The sequence below is a fragment of the Oncorhynchus masou genome, chromosome 28 (assembly GCF_036934945.1).
Source record: "Oncorhynchus masou masou isolate Uvic2021 chromosome 28, UVic_Omas_1.1, whole genome shotgun sequence".
Lineage (NCBI taxonomy): Eukaryota > Metazoa > Chordata > Actinopteri > Salmoniformes > Salmonidae > Oncorhynchus > Oncorhynchus masou.
In genome coordinates this window covers 41,491,361-41,512,724 of record NC_088239.1, presented here as the reverse complement: position 1 = coordinate 41,512,724, position 21,364 = coordinate 41,491,361, and the positions used below count along the sequence as shown (strand labels likewise).

General features: G+C 41.5%; 1 protein-coding gene across 2 annotated transcripts in view; it reads left to right on the top strand.

The window, feature by feature from the left end:
• The first annotated feature begins 137 nt into the window (after window positions 1-137).
• LOC135517587 (dymeclin-like) overlaps window positions 138-21,364 on the top strand; it is a 99,182-nt gene continuing 77,955 nt past the window's right edge. The window contains exons 1-2 of one of the 2 annotated variants that reach the window (XM_064942026.1): window positions 138-335; window positions 14,128-14,339. In XM_064942026.1, the coding sequence (XP_064798098.1) occupies window positions 14,200-14,339 (140 nt within the window). In that variant the 5' untranslated portion in view covers window positions 138-335; window positions 14,128-14,199. Of the gene's footprint in view, window positions 336-14,127; window positions 14,340-21,364 lie in introns of those variants that run through there. The other variant, XM_064942028.1, reaches the window with a different exon arrangement.

Below are 21,364 nucleotides of genomic sequence, written 5' to 3'. Positions count from 1 at the left end.
GGCAAAACATTCGAGTGAACGTTTCAGATATAAATACAATTTCTAGAATCGACTTGGCTTTGATAACGTGTAAGTGTCGAGTCCGTGCTGTGTATTTCAATCTTCAATTTTATGCACGTTCTGCCTAACTCTCAGACGTCATGTGCGCGCAAGTCTGTGGCGAAGTGAAAATGTGATGGAATAGGACGAGTCAAATCAAGAGTTTTCTCAAATTAGCAAACGGTTGTTTATCATTGACATCTACATCATTAGCTACTGTTCAGTAAGCAGAAGACTTCAGAAGAACCTGGGAGACGTAAGCTAGCTAGGTGCCACGAGAGCAGTGAATTTGACAGGTGAGCTGTCAGCTAATGCTAGTGGCTAGCATAGTTGCTAGCCACACATAACTGGCTAGCTACTCGATTAATTAGCTAGTGTGTTATTTTAATCTCATGTCAGTTACACATCTGTTTCACCTGACAAGTTTCACAGTCTTTAAGGAAGCCTGTCAGCTGCGTTTAGGGCGTTTGTTTTGCGGTTTGCTAGTAAACTAGCTGCAGCTAGGTTGTGTGCTAACTAACGTTAGTTGACTTGCTACCGGACAAGTCCATGAATACCTCTTTTTGTGTTGTTACTTGTGTGGTCGGTATTTATGTATATTTGTTTTACTGAAACGGTAACGTTATAGCAAACTGTCAGCCACAGACGTGAAATGCAGGTTTGCGACTGCTGTAGCTAGTGAGGTTGCTATGGCTAACCAAGCTAGCTACTAAATTGACATGGTGTCACACCGAGGTAAAGTTGGTTTTATATTCGGACCTCAATACACATTCGCCAAAAGCCATTTTAAATGGTAAAAAACAAGAACTATTATATTGTTTGTCACAGAAACAACAATCGATATGGTTTATTTTCTAAATGTGTAGCATACTTTTCAAACGTTTGTTTTCAATTATCAAGCTAGGTATGATTTATTCTATAAATGTCTAGCATACTTTTACAACTTTTGCTTTGAGTAGAAGTTCCAGTTTTGTTTGAATGAAAATACATACAATCTCAAATATTGCATTTAAAGATGAAGAAATCAACAACTAATTCAGTGAAAGTATGCATTTATTTGCAGTAACTTTAAAGAAATATTTATTTCAAGTGCATTGTTCTATATGAATCTTAAATTGTATGCCAAATCAATGTTTGCATTTTTAGTGCAACAGTTCCACATTTTAAAGTAGTTACAATGCACAACAGTCAGTTATGTGTCTGTAATTTAACAGCAAAGAGGCCCCTTCCAATCATTTTCTATTTAGGCTTTGTTGAAGTCCTTCTTTGTCATCCCCAGACAAGCTGAATGGTACCATCTCTGGCACACATTCTATCTGCAGTATTAAAAACATAAAACAGGGTTATGTTTATTTACATGTAAACTACAGTTCTGGAATACCCATTCTGTTACACGCTTTTGCAATTAGGAACATTTTCAAATTGAATTGGATGTTTGTTCATTTGCTAAATTGACTTTAAATTACATGCATTTGACCTCAAACTTGACAGACGCACACACAACTGAGGTGTTAATCATTGTTGAGTATTCAGGCAATATAAATCATATAGTAAAAAAGGTATCACACATCAATGTTGTAATATCAAACATTACAATAATGGCAGTCTTTGAAATCCAAATCAGTTTAATTGTCACTTGTGCCAGATACGTGTGTACCTATTACTGTGGATTGCTGTCATAGTATGTATCTAGTATATCTCATAGTAGAATATTAAAGTAATGATAATAGAACATTAGAGCAAGGATAACCCTGATTAAAAGTTTCAAGACAAAGTTTCATACTTCTAAATGTCTTGAAGGATGAAACTATATGAGTTTTCATAGCCTACTGTTATATTACACAAAGACAAACCCAGTTGGTCAGATGGTCATCAGTTTTCTCTGGATGATGCAAAACACACATTGAGCAGTCATGCTTTGCATTGAAGACTGGAAAAAAAGAGGACCACATTGTTATGCATTGTTGACACAGTTAAAGATGCTTTCTGGAGCCCATAGTTCTAAAGGTTGTGCTTCAAAGAATAAAAAAAAGTATGCTAGACATTTACAGAATAAATCATACTTAGTTTGATGTTTCTGTGACAAACAGTGAATTAGTTATCGATTTATACTGACTTAAAATGCATTTTTATAGATTTGATATATTTCTATCAAATCAAAACTGGAATGAATCAGTTGGAGTAGTCGAGCCCAATAATGGACTAAAGGAGCCTAATGATTTGAATTAGATTTTTTTTAACACTTGCAGCCAACAGTATTTTTCAATGACAACATGTTTGTGGTGACCGTCTTCAATTCAGACACAGGTGTTAATAGGAGATGCAGATAACTAATAAGCGCAGGCAGAAGGCTCAGTCTTCTATCTGTTTCCCTTGAACACGCTGTAACATGAAGATATGGCCTTGTGGGAACACTAACCCTATAAAGGTGTGTATCAATTTTTGTAATTTTTGTAACATCTCTGATGTTTCCAAAACCGTACCACAAGTGATGATGTTCTGACCGAGCGACAGGGCGCTCTAACGGAGTGTCTAGTTTGAGAAACAGACACCTCACAAGTCCTCAACTGGCATCTTCAATAAAAGGTATCCGCAAAACACCAGTCTCAGTGTCAGTTCCTCTATCCAGTGTCTGTGTTCTTTTGCCCATCTTAATCTTTTATTTTTATTGGCCAGTCTGAGATATGGCTTTTTCTTTGCAACTCTGCCTAGAAGGTCAGCATCCCAGTTGCCTCTTCACTGTTGACATTGAGACTGGTGTTTAGTGGGTAACACTCCAGGATTCTTTTTATTTGTGTTATAGTCTCCTAGATTATTTTAATTTCTACAAACTTCAAAGTGTTATCTTTCCAATGGTACCAATTATATGCATATCCTGGCTTCCAGGCTTGAGCAACAGGCAGTTTACTTTGGGCACGTCAGTCAGGTGGAAATTGAGAAAAAAGGGGACTAGTCCTAAGAAGTTTTAAGTGACAAAGTACATTTTGTGTGCACTGTCTTCATGCAATAATTTTCATTCGCAACAAGTCAGTTTTGTGGAAACACACCACTTCATACAGATTTTTAGAATGTTTGCATGAAACTCTGTCGGCAATTTGATGGAAATCTAGATATTGAAACTCCTTAGATGTCAAATGGTACGACTTCCCTAACCAAATTACATGAACATTATTTACAAATGTTTTGTTATAGCTTTGATTAATTCAGCCTGTTTTTGACGTTTATTTGGCGATCATCTCACCTAGGTAATATTTTCTAACGTTAGACAGCACATTGTAGCTGAACTAGAACTATTTTCTTGCTATCCCATTGCCCTTTGTGAGGTACGAGACTGATCAGTGCAGGCGGAATCGATGCCCTATCTGATCTGACGCAAGACAATGGTCGTCTGATCGTCAAAGCAAGTGTGAAAACAGTCTGGACAACCCCCCCCTCTCCAGTTAATGTCACCTCTCCTGGCTGACACCTACCCATGAGCCCCCTTTCTTTCCATTTACTGTAACCAGCAACCTTAACAACTGATCACCGACCAGCACTGGACGTCCATGGACGTTGAAAAGTAGTAGAAATTTTGTCAATCTGAACCTGGCCTTGATTTCAATATGTCGCTTTTGGTACAGTCCGGAGCGGCCTTACTTTGATCCAAACCGTAACCAATCATAGCCGTTAATGTTTCAGAAGTGTGGGGAATACAGTGCAAAAGAGCACAGAGTAAAGTCAAAAGTTGAGTATAGTACAGTAGCACACAAGTTGTACTCCAATGTACTGTATTGAGCTGTACTGTACTGAACTAGCCTATACTCTACTATTCTGTTCTGTGCTGTACTCCCATTAGGCTCCTGAGTGGCGCAGCGGTCTAAAGCACTGCATCTCAGTGCTAGAGACGTCACTACAGACCCTGGTTCGGTCCCGGGTTGTATCACAACCGACGGTGATCAGGAGTCCTATAGGATGCACAATTGGCCCAGCATTGTCCGGGTTAGGGGAGGGGTAGGCCGTCATTGTAAAATAAGAATTTGTTCAAATTAAGGTTTAAGAAAAACAATACTGAGCTCTACTGTGCTGTACTTTGATGTCCAAACATTTTAAACATACAGTTGAAGTCGGAAATTTACATACAATTAGGTTGGAGTCATTAAAAGTAATTTTTCAACCACTCCACAAATTTCTTGTTAATTAACAAACTATAGTTTTGGCAAGTTGGTTAGGACATCTACTTTGTGTATGATACAAGTCATTTTTCCAAAAATTGTTTACATGCAGATTATTTCACTTCTAATTCACTCTATCACAATTCCAGTGGGTCAGATCAGAAGTTTACATACACTAAGTTGACTGTGCCTTTAAACATCTTGGAAAATGCCAGAAAATGGTGTCATGGCTTTACAAGCTTCTGTTAGTCTAATTGACATCATTTGAGTCAATTGGAGGTGTACCTGTGGATGTATTTCAAGGCCTACCTTCAAACTCAGTGCCTCTTTGCTTGACATCATGGGAAAATCAAAAGAAATCTGCCAAGACCTCAGAAAAATGTTTTGTAGACCTCCACAATTCTGGTTCATACTTGGGAGCAATATCCAAACCCCTGAAGGTACCACGTCCATCTGTACAAACAATAGAATGCAAGTATAAACACCGTGGAACCACACAGCCATCATACCGCTCAGGAAGGAGACGCGTTCTGTCTCCTAGAGATGAACGTACTTTGGTGCGAAAAGTGTAACTCAATCCCAGAACAACAACTAAGGACCTTGTGAAGATGCTGGAGGAAACGGGTACAAAAGTATCTATATCCACAGTAAAACGAGTCCTATATCGACATAACCTGAATGTCCGCTGAGCAAGGAAGAAGCCACTGCTCCAAAACAGCCATAAAAAAAACAGACTATGGTTTTCATCTGCACATGGGGACAAAGATTATACTTTTTTTTGAGAAATATCCTCTGGTCTGATGAAACAAAAATAGAGCTGTTTGGCCATAATGACCATCGTTATGTTGAGGAAAGAATTGTGAGGCTTACAAGCCTAAGAACACCATCCCAGCCATGAAGCACAGGGGTGGCAGCATCATGTTGTGGGGGTGCTTTGCTGCAGGAGGGATGGGTGCACTTCACAAAATAGATGGCATCATAAGGTAGGAAAATTAGGTGAATATATTGAAGTAACATCTCAAGACATCAGTCAGGAAGTTAAAGCTTGGTCGCAAATGGATCTTCCAAATGGACAATGACCCCAAGCATACTTCCAAAGTTGTGGCAAAATGGCTTAAAGACAACAAAGTCAAGGTATTGGAGTGGCCATCACAAAGCCCTGACCTCAACCCTTTAGAAAAGTTGTGGGCAGAACTGAAAAAGTGTGTGCAAGCAAGGAGGCCGAAACCTTACTCAGTTACACAAGCTCTGTCAGGAGGAATGGGCCAAAATTCACCCAACTTTATTATGGGAAACTTGTGGAAGGCAACCCGAAATGTTTAGCACAGCTCAGGGGCAGCAGCGTAGCCTCGTGGTTAGTGCGTTGGACTAGTAACTGAAAGGTTGCAAGATCGAATCACCGAGCTGACAAGGTACAAATCTGTCGTTCTGACCCTGAAAAAGGCAGTTAACCCACTGTTCTGAGACCGTCATAGAAAATAAGAATTTGTTCTTAACTGACTTGCCTAGTAAAATAAAGGTTTAAAAAAATGCATACATGTTTGACCCAAGTTAGACAATTCAATGGCAATGCTACCAAATACTAAGTGAGTGTATTTAAACTTCTGACCCACTGGAAATGTGATGAAAGAAATTAAAGCTGAAATAAATAATTCTCTACAGTCATTTCACAGTCTTAAAATAAAGTGGTGATCCTAACTAACCTAAGACAGGTCATTTTTACTAGGATTAAATGTCAGGAATTGTGAATTTGTGAGTTTAAATGTATTTGGCTAAACTTCCGACTTCAACTGTAGATGTCTATGATTTGGTTCAGATTTGGTACAGACCAAACTCCGGACCAACCAAGAAGCTCCTTAAAATAATAGCCAGAACAATACCCAAATATGCAAAGGAGGGTATGCATACCTTTTATACCTTTTTCTATTTTTCTATATCAACATACATTTCTGTGTATTACAGATCAGGGACACATGATGGAATTCCGTTACTGCAATTCTGTTGCCCTGTGTATATCCACTTCACTTACTGTAGTTCAATAACCCAAATTCATGTTTTCAAACTCAAGGTGTTATGTCATAGCAGACACCCCATTCTTTCTGCAGACATCTTTGAATCTTATAGCTGCAATATGTGACTGGGTGACCTGGCAAGTTAACATAGAAATGTGAATTATAGATCTTAATTCTCATTGAAAACAAGTCTAAGAAGCTGTAGAGCTGTTCTATTTTAGTTTTGACTGGATGTGTCAATGTGTAGATTATGTATGTATGTATGTATGATCTATCAGCAGAATTACGATCTTACCTCAATTTGCCATGAAATTCCTAGTTTGAAAGCGATTGTTTTCTTGACACTGTGCTGTGATATTTTCTCTGTATTTCCACCCACGTGGGGTGGCCCCCTAGCAATTTGAGTTCCAGCCAATGAGATTCAGCCCCTCACATTTGGGTGACAGCTAGCAAGAGGCCTGCCCAGCGTTATCCAATGAGGTTGCAGGGTGGGCTCAGTGGACACAGCAGAGGGAGAGTGAGCGCAATGACGTGATGCACATATCTGCACGTGACGTAGTATGCAGTTTTCGGGGACCCCTTTTGGCTCGTGAGTGCAACATTCAGAACCACTGGCTAAAAAATTCTACAGAGATTCTTTTACCAAACTTTGCATCTGCACAGTTCTTCCATTAAATGGTTTTGTTAAATGTTGAATGTAAATTCTTCCTTGTGCGTAGAGTATGGTCTGTTAAATTTTGACATCAATTTTATTTTTTGCCATACATTTTCAAGTGAAAAATCAGTCTCTGCGCAATTCTGTTACCGTGGAATTTCCCACATGACTGGTGTGATCAAACGAATGTGTACTAAAGGAAACCATAGACTAGAACGCAAACTCATACCACGCTATACCACTCTACTGTGTAATGAACATGCCATGTCGCCTCATTCATTACTATGCCCAGGCCAGGTAGTCATCTTTTTCTATTACCCTTGCTTCCATTTTGTGGCTAAATCAGAGTTTGCTAAGTCTGTCACTTTTGGAGAGAACCCTGGAGTACTGATTTGATGTCATGACACATTGCTCCAAGCCTACATGTTTGGGAGAAGTGTATTGATCATTCACTCCAATAGTGTAGTAAATATTTGTCTTACTTCTTTAACGCTGCACTGTTGGGAATGGACTCGTAAGTAAGCGTTTCACTGTAAAGTCTACACCTGTTGTATTTGGCTCATGTGACCAATAAAATATATTATTTGATTAGGTTCATTATTCTGCAAAGTGGGTCATATTTCCTAATGAAGGTAAGCTCAAACGCTTAATTTTTTAAAATTTTCTCTGATTAATTTGAGGATGCTGCCAGACACATGTGCATCATAAGCCAGATTTGGGCAGATGTACAGTGGCAAGAAAAAGTAAGTGGAAATTTGGAAATACCTGGATTTCTGCATAAATTTCTGCATAAATTTGTATCTGATCTAGGTCACAACAATAGACATACACAGTCTTCTTAAACTAATAACACACAAACAATTATACGTTTGTCAAAATTGAACATACCATGTAAACATTCACAGTGCAGGGTGGAAAAAGTATGTGAACCCTTGGATTTAATAACTGGTTGACCCTCCTTTGGCAGCAATAAACTCAACCAAATGTTTTCTGTAGTTGCGGATCAGACCTGCACAACGGTCAGGAAGTGTTTTGGAACATTCCTCTTTACAAAACTGCTTCAGTTCGGCAATTTTCTTGGGATCTCTGGTGTGAACTGCTCTGGAGGTCATGCCATATCATCTCTATCGGGTTGAGGTCAGGACTGACTGAGCCACTCCAGAAGGTGTATTTTTTTCTGTTGAAGCCATTCTGTTGTTGATTTACTTCTGTGTTTTGGATCATTGTCCTGTTGCATCACCCAACTTCTGATGCGCTTCAATTGGCGGACAGATAGCCTAACATTCACCTGTAAAATGTCTTGATAAACTTGGGAATTCATTTTTCTGTCGACGATAGCAAGCTGTCCAGGCCCTGAGGCAGCAAAGCAGCCCCAAACCATGATGCTCCCTCCACCGTACTTTACAGTTGGGATGAGTTTTTGATGATGGCGTGCTGTGCCTTTTTTTCTCCACAAATAGTGTTGAGTGTTCATTCCAAACAACTCAACTGTAGTTTCATCTGTCCACAGAATATTTTGTCAGTAGTGCTGTGGAACCTCCAGATGCACTTTTGCAAACTTCAGACATGTAACAATGTTTTTTTTTTTTTTTTTTTTACAGCAGTGGTTTCTTTCCTTGGTGTCCTCCCATGGACACCATTCTTGTTTGGCGTCTTACGTATCATAGACTCATCAACAGAGATGTTAGCATGTTCCAGAGAAGTCTTTAGCTGACACTAGGATTCTTCTTAACCTCATTGAGCACTCTGCGCTGTGTTAGTCTTAGTCATCTTTGCAGGACGGCCACTCCTAGGGAGAGTAACAACAGTGCTGAACTTTCCATTTATAGACAATTTGTTTTACCGTGGACTGATGAAAATCAAGGCTTTAAGAGATACTTTTGTAACCCTTTCCAGCTTTATTTAAAATCTATTTTGGTTGAGGCACGGTTCACATCAGGCAATGCTTCTTGTGAATAGCAAGCTCAAATTTGGTGAGTGTTTTTTGTAGGGAAAGGCAGCTCTAACCAACATCTCCAATCTCGTCTCATTGATTGGACTCCAGGCTAGCTGACTCCAGGCTAGCTGATTAGCCTCGGGATTCACAAAATTTTTCCAACATACACTGTGAATGTTGAAATAATGTATTCAATATAGACATGAAAAATACAATAATTTGTGTGTTATTATTTTAAGCACACAATGTTTGTCTATTGTTATGACTTAGATGAAGATCAGATCAAATTTGATGACCAATTCATACAGAAATCTAGGTAATTCCAAAGGGTTCACATACTTTTTCTTGCCACTGTATAATTAGGTAGCTCATTAAAGTAGTTCCTTAAATAAGATAAAGAACATTTCTGAGTTGCCATACATTTTGCTACTGACTGTCTGTGTGAGTAGTTAGACCCAGGCTTCAATAATTTACATCACAGAATGTAGCCTAATGCAGCTCTCACCAGAAATACAACTCTCACCAGAACCACTGCTTTTAACCAGGCACGGTGACAGGAAACTAAGAAGCTAAGCGTCAGTATAGAGACAAAGTCGAGTCGCAATTCAACGGCTCAGAAAGAAGAGGTATGTGGCAGGGTCTACAGTCAATCACGGATTACAAAAAGAAAACCCGTCATGGACCAGGATGTCTTGCTCTCAGACAGAATAAATAACTTTTTTGCTCGCTTTGAGGACAATACAGTGCCACTGACACGGCCCACAACCAAAACCTGCGAACTCTCCTTCACTGCAGCCGCCGTGAGTAAAACATTTAAATGTGTTAACCCTCGCAAGGGTGCAGGCCCAGACGGCATCCCCAGCCGCGTCCTCAGAGCATGCGCAAACCAGCTGGTTGGTGTGTTTACGGACATATTCAATCAATCCTTAACCCAGTCTGCTGTTCCCACATGCTTCAAGAGGGCCACCATTGTTCCTGTTCCCAAGAAAGCTAAGGTAACTGAGCTAAACGACTACCGCCCGTAGCACTCACTTCCGTCATCATGAAGTGCTTTGAGAGACTAGTCAAGGACCATATCACGTCCACCCTACCTGACACCCTAGACCCACTCCAATTTGCTTACCGCCACAATAGGTCCACAGACAACGTAATCACAACCACACTGCACACTGCCCTAACCCATCTGGACAAGAGGGATACCTATGTGAGTGCTGTTCATCGACTACAGCTCGGCATTTAACACCATAGTACCCTCCAAACTCATCATCAAGCTTGAGACCCTGGGTCTCGACCCCGTCCTGTGCAACTGGGTACTGGACTTCCTGACGGGCCGCCCCCCCCAGGTGGTGAGGGTAGGTAAAAACATCTCCACCCCGCTGATCCTCAACACTGGGGCCCCACAAGGGTGCGTTCTGAGCCCTCTCCTTTACTCTCTGTTCACCCACGACTGCGTGGCCATGCACGCCTCCAACTCAATCATCAAGTTTGCGGACGACACCTCAGTGGTAAGCTTGATTACCAACAACGACGAGATGGCCTACAGGGAGGAGGTGAGGGCCCTCGGAGTGTGGTGTCAGAAAAATAACCTCACACTCAACGTCAACAAAACTAAGGAGATGATTGTGGACTTCAGGAAACAGCAGAGGGAGCACGCCCCTATCTACATCGACGGGACAGTAGTGGAGAGGGTAGTAAGTTTTAAATTCCTCGGCATACACATCACGGACGAACTGAACTGGTCCACCCGCACAGACAGCGTTGTGAGGTCTGCACAACGCATCACCGGGGGCAAACTACCTGCCGTCCAGGACATCTACACCACCCGATGTCACAGGAAGGCCATAAAGATCATCAAGGACAACAACCACCCGAGCCACTGCCTGTTCACCCCGCTATCATCCAGAAGGCTAGGTCAGTACAGGTGCATCACAGCAGGGACCGAGAGACTGGAAAAACAGCTTCTATCTCAAGGCCACTGACTGTTAAACAGCCACCACTAACATCGAGTGGCTGCTGCCAACATACTGACTCAACTCCAGCCACTTTAATAATGGCAATTGATGTAAAAAAAAAAATATCACTAGCCACTTTAAACAATGCCACTTAATATAATGTTTACATACCCTACATTACACATCTCATATGTATATACTGTACTCTATCATCTACTGCATCTTTATGTAATACATTTATCACTAGCCACTTTAAACTATGCCACTTTTGTTTACATACCTTACATTACTCATCTCATATGTATATACTGTACTCGATAACATTACTGCATCTTGCCTATGCCGTTCTGTACCATCACTCATTCATTTATCTTCATGTACATATTCTTTATCCCTTTACACTTGTGTGTATAAGGTAGTAGTTGTGGACTTGTTAGGTTAGATTACTTGTTGGTTATTGCTGCATTGCCAGAACTAGAAGCACAAGCATTTCGCTACACTTGTGTTAACATCTGCTAACCATGTGTATGTGACAAATAACATTTGATTTTGATTTGATTTATAAACGCAGCAAAAAAAGAAACATCCCTTTTTCAGGACCCTGTCTTTCAAAGATCATTTGTAAAAATCCAATAAAGTTCAGATCCTCATTGTAAAGGGTTTAAACACTGTTTCCCATGCTTGTTCAATGAACCAGAAACAATTATCAACATGCACCTGTGGAACGGTCATTTTAAGACACCAACCGCTGACAGACTGCTGAAGGCAATTAAGGACACAGTTATGAAAACTTAGCACACTAAAGAGGCCTTTCTACTGACTCTTTCTACTGACTCTGAAAAACACCAAAAGAAAGGTCCCAGGATCCCTGCTCATCTGCAGGCATGCTGCAGATGTGACCAGGGCAATAAATTGCAATGTCCGTACTGTGAGACGCCTAAGACAGTGCTATATGGAGACAGGACAGACAGCTGATCATCCTCGCAGTGGCAGACCACGTGTAACAACACCTGCACAGGATCGGTACACCCGAACATCACACCTGTGGGACAGGTACTGGATGGCGGCAACAACAACAACAGCCCGAGTTACAGCAGGAACCCACAATCCCTCCAACAGTCCGCAATAGGCTGAGAGAGGCTGGACTGAGGGCTTGTAGGTCTGTTGTAAGGCACGTCCTCACCAGACATCACCGGCAACAACGTCACCTATGGGCACAAATCCACCGTCGCTGGACCTCACAGGACTGTCAAAAAGTGCTCTTCACTGACGAGTTTCGGTTTTGTCTCACCAGGGGTGATGGTTGGATTCGCATTTATTGTCGAAGGAATGAGTGTGACACTGAGGCCTGTATCCTGGAGTGGGATCGAGGTGGAGGGTCCGTCATGGTCTGGGGGCGGTGTGTATCATCGGACTGAGCTTGTTGTCATTGCAGGCAATCTCAACGCTCTGTGTTACAGGGAAGACATCCTCCTCCCTCATGTGATACCCTTCCTGCAGGCTCATCCTGACATGACCCTCCAGCATGACATGGGCACCAGCCATACTGCTCTTTCTGTCTGTGATTTCCTACAAGACAGGAATGTTAGTGTTCTGCCATGGCCAGCGAAGAGCCCGGATCTCAATCCCATTGAGCACGTCTGGGACCTGTTGGATTGGAGGGTGGGGGCCATTCCCCCCAGAAATGGCTGCGAACTTGCAGGTGCCTTGGTGGAAGAGTGGGGTAACATCTCACAGCAAGAGCTGGCAAATCTTGTGCAGTCCATGAGGAAGAGATGCACTGCAGTACTTAATGCAGCTGGTGGCCACACCAGATATTGACTGTTACTTTTGATTTTGAACCCCCCCTTTATTCAGGGACACATTTTTCCATTTCTGTTAGGCACATGTCTGTGGAACTTGTTCAGTTTACATTTCAGTTGTTGAATCTCATGTTCATACAAATACAGTGGGGCAAAAAAGTATTTAGTCAGCCACCAATTGTGCAAGTTCTCCCACTTAAAAAGATGAGATACAGACAAAATGAGGGAGAAAAATCCAGAAAATCACATTGTAGGATTTTTAATGAATTTATTTGCATATTATGGTGGAAAATAAGTATTTGGTCACCTGCAAGATTTCTGGCTCTCACAGACCTGTAACTTCTTCTTTTAAGGGGCTCCTCTGTCCTCCACTCGTTACCTGTATTAATGGCACCTGTTTGAACTTGTTATCAGTATAAAAGACACCTGTCCACAAACTCAAACAGTCACACTCCAAACTCTACTATGGCCAAGACCAAAGAGCTGTCAAAGGACACCAGAAACAAAATTGTAGACCTGCACCAGGCTGGGAAGACTGAATCTGCAATAGGCAAGCAGTTTGGTTTGAAGAAATCAACTGTGGGAGCAATTATTATGAAATGGAAGACATACAAGACCACTGATAATCTCCCTCGATCTGGGGCTCCACGCAAGATCTCACCCCGTGGGGTCAAAATGATTACAAGAACGGTGAGCAAAAATCCCAGAACCACACGGGGTGATCTAGTGCATGACCTGCAGAGAGCTGGGACCAAAGTAACAAAGCCTACCATCCGCAAGGGCATTGAAGATGAAACGTGGCTGGGTCTTTCAGCATGACAATGATCCCAAACACACCGCCCGGGCAACGAAGGAGTGGCTTTGTAAGAAGCATTTCAAGGTCCAGGAGTGGCCTAGCCAGTCTCCAGATCTCAACCCCATAGAAAATCTTTGGAGGGAGTTGAAAGTCCGTGTTGCCCAGCAACAGCCCCAAAACATCACTGCTCTAGAGGAAATCTGCATGGAGGAATGGGCCAAAATACCAGCAACAGTGTGTGAAAACCTTGTGAAGACTTACAGAAAACTTTGACCTCTGTCATTGCCAACAAAGGGTATATAACAAAGTATTGAGAAACTTTTGTTATTGACAAAATACTTATTTTCCACCATAATTTGCAAATAAATTCATTAAAAATCCTACAATGTGATATTCTGGATTTTTTTTCTAATTTTGTCTGTCATAGTTGAAGTGTACCTATGATGAAAATTACAGGCCTCTCTTTTAAGTGGGAGAACTTGCACAATTGGTGCCTGACTAAATACTTTTTCCCCCACTGTATTTACATGTTAAATTTGCTGAAAATAAAAGCAGTTTTTTTTGCTGAGTTTCGATCAGAAGTAGGCCTATAGGTCTCAGTTAAATAAGATGATCTATTAACAGCTGAACTCGGGCCCCATTCATTTTGAATGAGGACTCAGTTTTACTTCCTATTTCACGAACCATAACAAACATTTTTGTTAAGCTTATAATCTTGATAACCTGAGGACAGTGGTTCTATTGATTTTAATTTAACAAGAGTATGTTTCCTTCTTTTTACCAGTACAGTACCTGATGTGGTAGTGGGAGATGAGACAGTGAGAGTGAGCCTCTCCCTAGATCCACATCCCATGAGATGGGAGCCAACACAAGCCAGGTCAGTGACTTGTCAGAGAACCAGAGCCTCCGGACCCTGATCGGCACAGAGTCCATCTCAGATAATGACCCCTTCTGGAACCAGCTAATCTCCTTCACATTCATCAGCCCCACTAGCAGGTAAGAACATGCCCCGTATCCTTACACCACAGACAGAATCATGATGTGCTTTTCTTGACCCCGCCACCTGACGAGTTAGGGCCAGACCAGCATACCCATCAGGAAAACTATGCTGGCTCTCCTCAGTGCCAGACGTCTTGGCTCGACCACTTTTCCCGTAACGTGAGAACTGAGAACATGGTGCACTAGGTAGGGAATAGGGTGCCATTTGGGACGCAGCCCATGATAAAGTAGTACACAACAACCATAGCAGTTGGGAAGACGGCACAAAAAAATCTGTGACCAGGCTAATAAAGTAGGCACACAATTGGCACAGCATCATCCGGGTTTGGCCGGGCTAGCCCGTCATTGTAAATAAGAATTTGTTCTTCACTGACTTGCCTAGTTAAATAAAGGTAAAATCAAAAATAATAATTAAAAACTGAAATTTGGCAAACCATTCCAATTTTAGCAACCAGGAAATGTCAGAGCGATTTCCATGTAGTGCTTCTTTTGACTTCTTAGGGCTGCAATCCCGTTAACGGGATGATATGACAACAGCCAGTGAAAGTGCAGGGCGCCAAATTCAAAACAACAGAAATCTCACAATTAAAATTCCTCAAACATACATGTATCTTATACCATTTTAAAGGTAATCTTGTTGTTAATCCCACCATAGTGTCTGATTTCAAATAGGCTTTACGGTGAAAGCACCACAAACGATATTGTTAGGTGACCACCAATTCACAGAAAAACCCAGCCATTTTTCCAGCCAAAGAGAGGAGTCACAAAAAGCAGAAATGGAGATAAAATGAATCACTAAATTTTGATGATCTTTATCAGATGACACTCATAGGACTTCATGTTACACAATACATGTATGTTTTGTTTGATAGAGTTCATATTTATATTTTAAAAAATCTGAGTTTACATTGGCGCGTTTCGTTCACAGAAATCAGAAACGTCAACAGAAATCAGAAATAACATTGTAAATATTCCTTTACCTTTGATGATTTTCATCAGAATGCACTCCCAGGAATCCTAGTTCCACAATAAATACTTGATTTGTTCGATAATGTCCATTATTTATCCATTATTTATGTCCAAGTAGCTAATTTTGTTAGCGCGTTTAGTACACAAATCCAAACGCTCGTGCAGGTCCATCCGAATGTCGGACAAAACTTCAAAAAGTTATATTACAGGTCGAAGAAACTTGTCAAACTAAGTATATAATCAATCTTTAGGGTGTTGTTATCATAAATCTTCAATAAACTTCCAACCGGAGAATTCTTTTGTGTGTAGAGAAGCCATGGAACACAGGTTGCTATATCATGTGAATTGCGCATGACCAGCCCTTGGCTCTCTGCCAGACACCTGGCTCATTCAGCTCCCATTCAGCCCCACAACAAAGTAGAAGCCTCATTCAAGTTTCTAAAGGCGGTTGACATCTAGTGGAAGCCCTAGGAAGTGCAACTTCATCCATATCCCACTGTGAATTCAATAGGGTCTGGGTTGAATATCAACCAACCTCAGATTTCTTACTTCCTGTTTTGATTTCTTCTCAGGTTTTTGCCTGCCATATGAGTTCTGTTATACTCGCAGACATCATTCAAACAGTTTTAGAAAATTCAGTGTTTTCTATCCAATACTAATAATAATATGCATATATTAGCAACTGGGAGAACAACCGGCCGTTGACTCTGGACAACTCTGTGCACCTTTCATCCAAGCTACTCAATACTGCCCCTGCAGAAGTAGATCAAACACCAGTTTTGTAATGTTTACTGTGGCTTCACTTTGCTCTCACCAATTACGTAATTTCCTGTCAATAACATACACATGCACGCACACACACCCTGTTATTTTATACTCCAGAGAACCGGAAACCGGAAAATCACAGTATTTCTCGAGGAACAGGATCAGAACTGGGAACGAAAGTGATCTATACTGTTCCGGAACAGAACCTTTTTTTTAATACAGTGGGAACCGGTTAATTGTGTTCTTTTAGATTCCGGGTATTGTTTTCCAGTCCCACAAAATGCAACAAGCGCCTATTCAAAGCCCGTACTCTGTCACTCAGAAACGTATACCAGTATGCCTGCCTGCCAGCTGAGAACTTTTTTGCCTGTCTCCCCCTCCAAAGCATAGTCTACTGTAGTTTACTGATGTTACAAGCCTGATTCAGTATTTAAGGAGAGATTTTTAATTAGAGAAAAATGTATTAAACTTTTTCAATACTAGTTTATGCTTATCACATTTCGCGTTGAATGTCTGAATTTATGAGAGATGGGTTCATGTTGGACCAGAGCTAGCTAGCGGCAACTGAATTAAAATGAAACACGTATTACCTTTTTGTAGTTAATACATCAAAAATACCTTTATAGAAGCTGCTCTTCCATCGGTATAATTCTGTGGGCCTAATTCAGATAATGCATGCCATAACAACAAGATGCCCAGCAAGGCTCGATATTAAGACGAGACATACAGTTGAAGTCGGAAATTTACATACACTTAGGTTGGAGTCATTAAAACTCATTTTTTAACCACTCCACACATTTCTTGTTAACAAACTATAGTTTTGGCAAGTTGGTTAGAATATCTACTTTGTGCATGACACAAGTAAGTTTTCCAACAATTGTTCACAGAGATTATTTCACTTACAAATCACTGGATCACAATTCCATTGGGTGAGAAGTTTACATACACTAAGTTGGCTGTGCATTTAAACAACTTGGAACATTCCAGAAAATGATGTCATGGCTTTAGAAGCTTCTGATAGGCTAATTGATATCATTTGAGTCAATTGGAGGTGTATCTGTGGATGTATTTCAAGGCCTACCTTCAAAATCAGTGCCTCTTTGCTTAACATCATGGGAAAATCAAAAGAAATCAGCCAAGACCTCAGAAAAAAATTGTAGACCTCCACAAGTCTGATTCATCCTTGGGAGCAATTTCCAAACACCTGAAGGTACCACATTCATCTATAGAAACAATAGTACGCAAGTATAAACACCATGGGACCACGCAGCCATCACACTGCTCAGGAAGGAGACACATTCTGTCTCCTAGAGATGAACATACTTTGTTGCGAAAAGTGAAAATCAATCCCAGAACAACAGCAAAGGACCTTGTGAAGATGCTGGACGAAACCGGTACAAAAGTATCAATATCCACAGTAAAATGAGTCCCATATCGACATAACCTGAATGGCCGCTCAGCAAGGAAGAAGCCACTGCTCCAAAACCGCCATATAAAAGCCCGCATATGGTTTTCATCTGCACATGGGGACAAAGATTGTACTTTTTGGAGAAATGTCCTCCAGTCTGATGAAACTAAAATAAAACTGTTTGGTCGTAATGACCATCATTATGTTTGGAGGAAAAAGCGGAAGGCTTGCAAGTCAAAGAACACCATCCCAGCCATGAAGCATGGGGGTGGCAGCATCATGTTGTGGGGGTGCTTTGCTGCAGAACGGACTGGTGCACTTCACAAAATGGATGGCATCTGAGGTAGGAAAATTATGTAGATATATTGAAGCAACATCTCAAGACATCAGGAAGTTAAAAACTTGGGCGCAAATGAGTCTTCCAAATGAACAATGACCCCAAGCATTGGGACAAGAGGAATACCTATGTGAGAATGCTGTTCATCGACTACAGCTCGGCATTTAACACCATAGTACCCTCCAAGCTCGTCATCAAGCTCGAGACCCTGGGTCTCGACCCCGCCCTGTGCAACTGGGTACTGGACTTCCTGACGGGCCGCCCCCAGGTGGTGAGGGTAGGTAACAACATCTCCTCCCCGCTGATCCTCAACACTGGGGCCCCACAAGGGTGCGTTCTGAGCCCTCTCCTGTACTCCCTGTTCACCCACGACTGCGTGGCCACGCACGCCTCCAACTCAATCATCAAGTTTGCGGACGACACAACAGTGGTAGGCTTGATTACCAACAACGACGAGACGGCCTACAGGGAGGAAGTGAGGGCTCTCGGAGTGTGGTGTCAGGAAAATAACCTCACACTCAACGTCAACAAAACTAAGGAGATGATTGTGGACTTCAGGAAACAGCAGAGGGAACACCCCCCTATCCACATTGACGGAACAGTAGTGGAGAGAGTAGCAAGTTTTAAGTTCCTCGGCATACACATCACAGACAAACTGAATTGGTCCACTCACACAGACATCATCGTGAAGAAGGCGCAGCAGGGCCTCTTCAACCTCAGGAGGCTGAAGAAATTCGGCTTGTCACCAAAAGCACTCACAAACTTCTACAGATGCACAATCGAGAGCATCCTGGCGGGCTGTATCACCGCCTGGTACGGCAACTGCTCCGCCCTCAACCGTAAGGCTCTCCAGAGGGTAGTGAGGTCTGCACAACGCATCACCGGGGGCAAACTACCTGCCCTCCAGGACACCTACATCACCCGATGTTACAGGAAGGCCATAAAGATCATCAAGGACATCAACCACCCGAGCCACTGCCTGTTCACCCCGCTATCATCCAGAAGGCGAGGTCAGTACAGGTGCATCAAAGCTGTGACCGAGAGACTGAAAAACAGCTTCTATCTCAAGGCCATCAGACTGTTAAACAGCCACCACTAACATTGAGTGGCTGCTGCCAACACACTGACACTGACTCTACTCCAGCCACTTTAATAATGGGAATTGATGGGAAATGATGTAAATATATCACTGGCCACTTTAAACAATGCTACCTTATATAATGTTACTTACCCTGCATTATTCATCTCATATGCATACGTATATACTGTACTCTATACCATCGACTGCATCCTTATGTAATACATGTATCACTAGCCACTTTAACTATGCCACTTTGTTTACATACTCATCTCATATGTATATACTGTACTCGATACCATCTACTGTATCTTGCCTATGCTGCTCTGTACCATCACTCATTCATATATCCTTATGTACATATTCTTTATCCCCTTTCACTGTGTATAAGACAGTAGTTTAGGAATTGTTAGTTAGATTACTTGTTGGTTATTACTGCATTGTCGGAACTAGAAGCACAAGCATTTCGCTACACTCGCATTAACATCTGCTAACCATGTGTATGTGACAAATAAAATTTGATTTGAATTTGATTTGAAGCATACTTCCAAAGCTGTGACAAAATGGCTTAAGGACAACAAAGTCCAGGTTTTGGAGTGGACATCACAAAGCCTTGACTTCAATCCAATAGAACATTTATGGGCAGAACTGAATAGGCGTGTGCAAGCATGGAGGCCTACAAACCTGACTCAGTTACAAGAGCTCTTTCAGGAGGAATGGGCCAAAATTCACCCAACTTATTGTGGGAAGCTTGTGAAATGCAACCCGAAACGTTTAACCCAAGTTTAACAATTCAAAGGCAATGCATGAAATACTAATTGAGTGTATGTAAACTTCTGACCCACTGGGAATGTGATGAAATAAATTAAAGTCCAAAAGCCCAAAAGCCAAATCCTACTAATTGAAATATCGTAAAAGCATTAATACAAATTTAAAGTTATGAAGTATTCTAGTAGTGTTAAATGTCCTTAAAGTTGCAGCTTTTAAATGGGAAAAATTAAGGAAATTGGAGTCTATGCTATTCTCAATCACAGATCTATTGAGAATGACAAATGTTTTAGGTCACAATAAGTGAAATTGAGCAAACATTACAAGTATGGAAAAATTGAATGAGAAGTCAAAATATCTTAGGCTATAGATAAGGAAAGCTTATGAAAGAAAGAATGCGTAGTTGGCCAAGCCCCATCTCCATATTTTACTAGCTGTGTGCAACCTACCTACAATGAATAAAGGCAGAAATGCGACTCCGTTTATCCAGTTCTGAGGACGGCACAGGTCTGCGGCCCATGATTTACAACCGATCACATAACACAAAACCAGCAAGGCTCTGACTGTGTCACTTGCTCCATCTGTGCGCTTCAGCACACACAGATGCGCAGATATCCAGATATACCTAGGCTACAACACATGTCTTTCTTGCCAAGGCTCCACCAGAGTGGAATAGGCTGTTAGAAAAGACTTGGTTCCACTAAATATATTTTGTCAATGTCATGTTTCGTCTTGTCCCTCCCGTAGCATGCGAGCTTGCGCTAGCAGTCTTTGTGTTAAACATAAACATATTTGTTGGGGGTGATGGCCGCTAGGGGCTGATAACATTGTCTATGGGCAGGCAAAGAAAATTATTTGTTCTTCACTCATTTCAGTCACCTTTCTGTTCGATGGTGTTGGTCCTTTTTTGGGAGGGGGGAGAGAAGTGATTTCAGCTTTCGGACATGTAAAAAATCTGTCCTGCTTGTCCAAAGGACAAGTGGTTAAGAAAGTTAATGTCAAGCCCTGCCCAGCGCTTTAAGCAAAGTCGTCTCCTCCTTTCTCGCAAAATTTCAGTCGCATCTCACACACTACACTTGTCTGTCCAATGTATGTAAATAGCTTTCCCGCTCCATAGCAAGCTGCTCTAGCCGCAATGATTTCTGAAGTAATTTAATGTCGAGCTAAATTTAAAAAATGAAATTGAACCCTATGGGCCCTGGTCAAAAGTAGTGCAGAATATTGGGGATAAGGTGCCATTTGGGACTTATCCCGGGATGCAAACATTAGCTAAGGTGCAGGATGCAGCGAAGGCCCACGTTACACCAGGCTGTCAACATTAGCTAAGAACTTGAAGTTTGTCTTCCAGGCCAAACAGCTTTTAGGTTCCGGTTTTACACATCAGCTAACTTGGAGTAATGTTCTAACAGACGTTATGATCAGATGTGACCGTATATGTAGTTGACCTTAAGTTACAGTGACAGCTTGCTGAAATAGTAGGTGTTTTCTGATTGTACAGTACAAGCTTATTTACATTAGTGAGGCACGTAAGAGGAGTGGGTGTTTTCAAGTGGTAGTGATGGGAAACCGGAGTTAGCCAATGAGAGTTTTGAGACGTATAAAATTGTACTCTAGTTCTGTTTCTAAGAATGAGTATGTTGTGACTATGCTAACTTGACAGTAGAGGGTAGACAGTAGACTGATGATGACAACTTCTC